Raw genomic sequence first — 3,792 nt, forward strand, 5'->3', positions numbered from 1 at the left:
CTGTGAGAGTCCCGTACAGGAAACATCACTGCCTTTTTCGCTGTCACGGGAAGCACTGAACTGCCCGGGAATTGTATAATAGCTAAATGTTTCAACAACAATTACAAGCACAGTTGATCTGTCTGTTCGTGTCTTTTCGCCTCATCTTTCTCTCTCGAAATGAAGCTAACTCAAAGTGGTCGAAATGTGGCTCTATAAACAATCTGATGGAAACAGTGACTGAAATATGAAGTCTAACGGTGCTCCGTTGGGGGTTAAATAACCAAACAAGACGTCACACAAATGGGGTATTTCAGTGACACTCCCACCACGGAACAACCTGCTAAAAATTGCCGGATTGCTTTTTCTTTTGGTCTGAACGTAGCTTATTGTGCTCGCCGATCCATTAGAACCTCTGATGATGAAACTTTCTCGTTTTGTTAATGGCGAAAAGCCGTTGAAGATCATGAATAGCTGCCAACAGCTGTAAGTTATTAGAAGAAACAAGGTCAGCGGTGCTCAGAAGTTCAGATAAATCATGAAGGTGCTTTAAGGAAGGGAACACAAAATAAAAAAATTGTCCAAGACACTCTTCCTGCAGTAGTTAAAAAACCTTTATTCAAATGGCTATTTCATATTGAATGGTTAGCACATTAAAAATAGAGCTTGGTAACAACCTACGCGTAGGACACAAACAGCCTTCTAAGCTTTTCAAATAGAGGCTTTTGAAGTTTTTGCAAGATAATTTCCTTGGACCTGTTTTTTTTCAGCTTTAAGTCCATCCATCTTCGAACGCTTATCCGTATCGGGTCGCGGGGCAGCAGCTCCAGTAGAGGACCCCAAACTTCCCTTTCCCGAGCCACATCAACGAGCTCCGACTGGGGGATCCGAGGCGTTCCTAGGCAGGTTGGAGATATAATCTCTCCACCTTGTCCTGGGTCTTCCCGAGTCCTCCTCCAAGCTGGACGTGCCTGGAAAACCTCCCCACGGAGGCGCCAGGAGGCATCCTTACCAGATGCCCGAACCACCTCAACTGGCTCCTTTCGACGCGAAGGAGCAGCGGCTCCACTCCGAGCTCCTCTCGGATGACTGAGCTTCTCCCCTATCTCTAAGGGAGACGCCAGCCACCCTCCTGAGGAAACCCATTCGGCCGCTTGTACCCTGGATCTCGTTCTTTCGGTCATGACCCAGCCTTCATGACCATAGGTGAGGGTAGGAACGAAAATTGCCCCGTAGATCAAGAGCTTTGCCTTCTGGCTCAGCTCCCTTTGTCACAAACGGTGCGATAAACAGAATGTAATACCGCACCGGCTGCTCCGATTCTCCGACCAATCTCACGCTCCATAGTCCTCACTCGCGAACAAGACCCAAGGTACTTAAACTCTTCTCTTGGGGTAAGGACTCACTCCCTACCTAAAGAAAGCACTCCATCGGTTTCCTACTGAGAACCATGGCCTCAGATTTTGAAGTGCTGATCCTCATCCCAGCTGCTTCACACTCAGCTGCGAACCGATCCAGTGAGTGTTGAAGGTACAGACCGATGATGCCATCAGGACCACATCATCTGCAAAAAGCAGCAATGAGATCTTGAGCCCACCAAACTGCAACCCCTCCCCGCCGATACGCCTCGATATCCTGTCCATAAATACTTTAAACAGGAATGGTGACAAAGCGCAGCCCTGGCGGAGGCCAACCCTCACCTGGAACGAGTCCGACTACTGCCGAGAACCGGACACAGCTCTCGCTTTGGTCATACAGAGATTGGATGGCCCTAAGAAGGGACCCCTCACCCCATACTCCCGCAGCACCTCCCACAGTTTCTCCTGGGGGACCCGGTCAACGCCTTCTCCAGATCACAAAAACACAGTAGACTGGTTGGGTATAATCCCAGGCTCCCTCCAGGATCCTTGCGAGAGTAAAGATCTGATCCGTTGTTCCACGACCAGGACGGAATCCGCATTGTTCCTGTTCAATCCGAGGTTCGACTATCGGCCGAACCCTCCTTTCCAGCCACTTGGAGTAGACTTTACCAGGGAGGCTGAGAAGTGTGATATCCCGAATTAGCAACACACCTCTGGTCCCCCTTTTTGAAGAGGGGAACCACCCCCAGTCTGCCACTCCTTAGGCACCGTCCCAGACTTCCACGCAAGTTAAAGAGGCGTGTCAACAAGACAGCCCCTCCACACCCAGAGCTTTCAGCATTTCTGGACGGATCTCATCAATCCCTGGGGCTTTGCGCTGCGTAGTTGTTTGACTACCTCAGCGACCTCCTCCAGGGAAATTGACGACAGTCCCCCATCATCCTCCAGCTTTGCTCCACCACAGAGGACGTGTCAGCGGATTTAGTAGTTCCTCAAAGTGCTCCTTCCACTGCTCTATTACCTCCCAGTTGAGGTCCAGCGTCCCATCCTTACTGTATACAGCTTGGATGAGTCCCCGTTTCCCCTCCTGAGGTGGCGAACAGTTTTTCAGAAGCACCTTGGTGCCGACCGAAAGTCCTTCTCCATGTCTTCTCCAAACTTTCCAACACCCGCTGCTTTGCCTCTGTCACGGAGAGGCTGCAGCCTTCGGGCCCGTCGGTACCTTGCAACTGCCTCTGGAGTCCTCCGGGAAACATATCCCGGAAGGACCCCGGAGGCAGTCGGATGGCTGCCCTGACCACCGGTGTCCACAGGCTGTTCGTGGGTTACCGCCCCTGAGGCACCTAAGACCTAGACCGCAGCTCCCGCCGCAGCTGGGAACTTTGAACATTGTCACTCAGGTTCAATGCCCCAGCCTACACGGGATGCACGAAAAGCTCCGCCGGAGGTGTGAGTTGAAAGTCCGTCGGACAGGGGCCTCCTCCAGACGTTCCAATTTACCCGCACTACGACTTTGGGCTACCAGGTCTGTCCAGAGTCCTCCCATCCCCTGACCCAACTCACCATCAGATGGTGATCAGTTGACAGCTTGCCCCTCTTTCAGAGAGGGCAGAGTGTCCAAAACATACGGCCTCAGATCAGTGAAACGATTATAAATCGATCATTGACCTTTGGCCTAGGGTGCTCTGGTACCACGTACACTTATGAGCATCCCTATGTTCAAACAGGGTGTTTGTTATGGACAATCCATGACTAGCACAGAAGTCCAACAACAGACAACCACTCTGGTTCAGATCAAGGAGGCCGTTCCTCCCAATCACGCCTCTCCAAGTATCTCCATCATTGCCCATGTGTGCGTTAAAGTCCCCCAGCAGAACTATAGAGTCCCCTACTGGAGCCCCATACAGGACTCCATTCAAGGTCTCCAAGAAGGCCGAATACTCCGAACTCCTGTTTGGTGCATATGCACAAACAACAGTCACTCCACACTCCACTGTGGCTGGTATACAAGGCAAAGTCACCCGCCATCGGCTGGTGGCAGGTGCTAATTTCCCACCCGGAACACAGATAACATTGCTGCTACAACTACTACCTCTATTATTACTGCTAGTACTGCTACTTCTTATACTACTACCACAATACTGAACCACGGTAGTTGCAGTTGTACATACTGTGGCTGCTGCTGCCATCACTGCTTCAGTTATTGACAGTACTGCTGCCTCTATCAGATTAAGTACTCTAAAGAAGGTAGAAGGTATTAAGAAGGTAATATTACTGATTATTACTATCAGCACCACAAAAAACACATCTGCAGTGTGACTTGCATCTTGTTTCAGACCCTACGTTTACGCCATGCACTCTGAACAACCCGACATATATGGACACAAAATGGGACCCATGAGCATAGAAGTGAGTACCTTGTGTGTGTGTGTGTGTGTGTGTGTGTGTGTGT

At 50.5% G+C, this 3,792-nt stretch overlaps 1 protein-coding gene across 4 annotated transcripts in view; it reads left to right on the plus strand.

Annotated features, from left to right (window-relative positions):
- enpp2 (ectonucleotide pyrophosphatase/phosphodiesterase 2) overlaps positions 1 to 3,792 on the plus strand; it is a 69,741-nt gene that overhangs the window by 45,064 nt on the left and 20,885 nt on the right. For all 4 annotated transcript variants that reach the window (XM_032517946.1, XM_032517948.1, XM_032517945.1 and 1 more), the window contains one exon: positions 3,677 to 3,749. In XM_032517946.1, the coding sequence (XP_032373837.1) occupies positions 3,677 to 3,749 (73 nt within the window). The remainder of the gene's footprint in view (positions 1 to 3,676; positions 3,750 to 3,792) is intronic.

Source organism: Etheostoma spectabile, chromosome 6 (genome assembly GCF_008692095.1).
Source record: "Etheostoma spectabile isolate EspeVRDwgs_2016 chromosome 6, UIUC_Espe_1.0, whole genome shotgun sequence".
Lineage (NCBI taxonomy): Eukaryota > Metazoa > Chordata > Actinopteri > Perciformes > Percidae > Etheostoma > Etheostoma spectabile.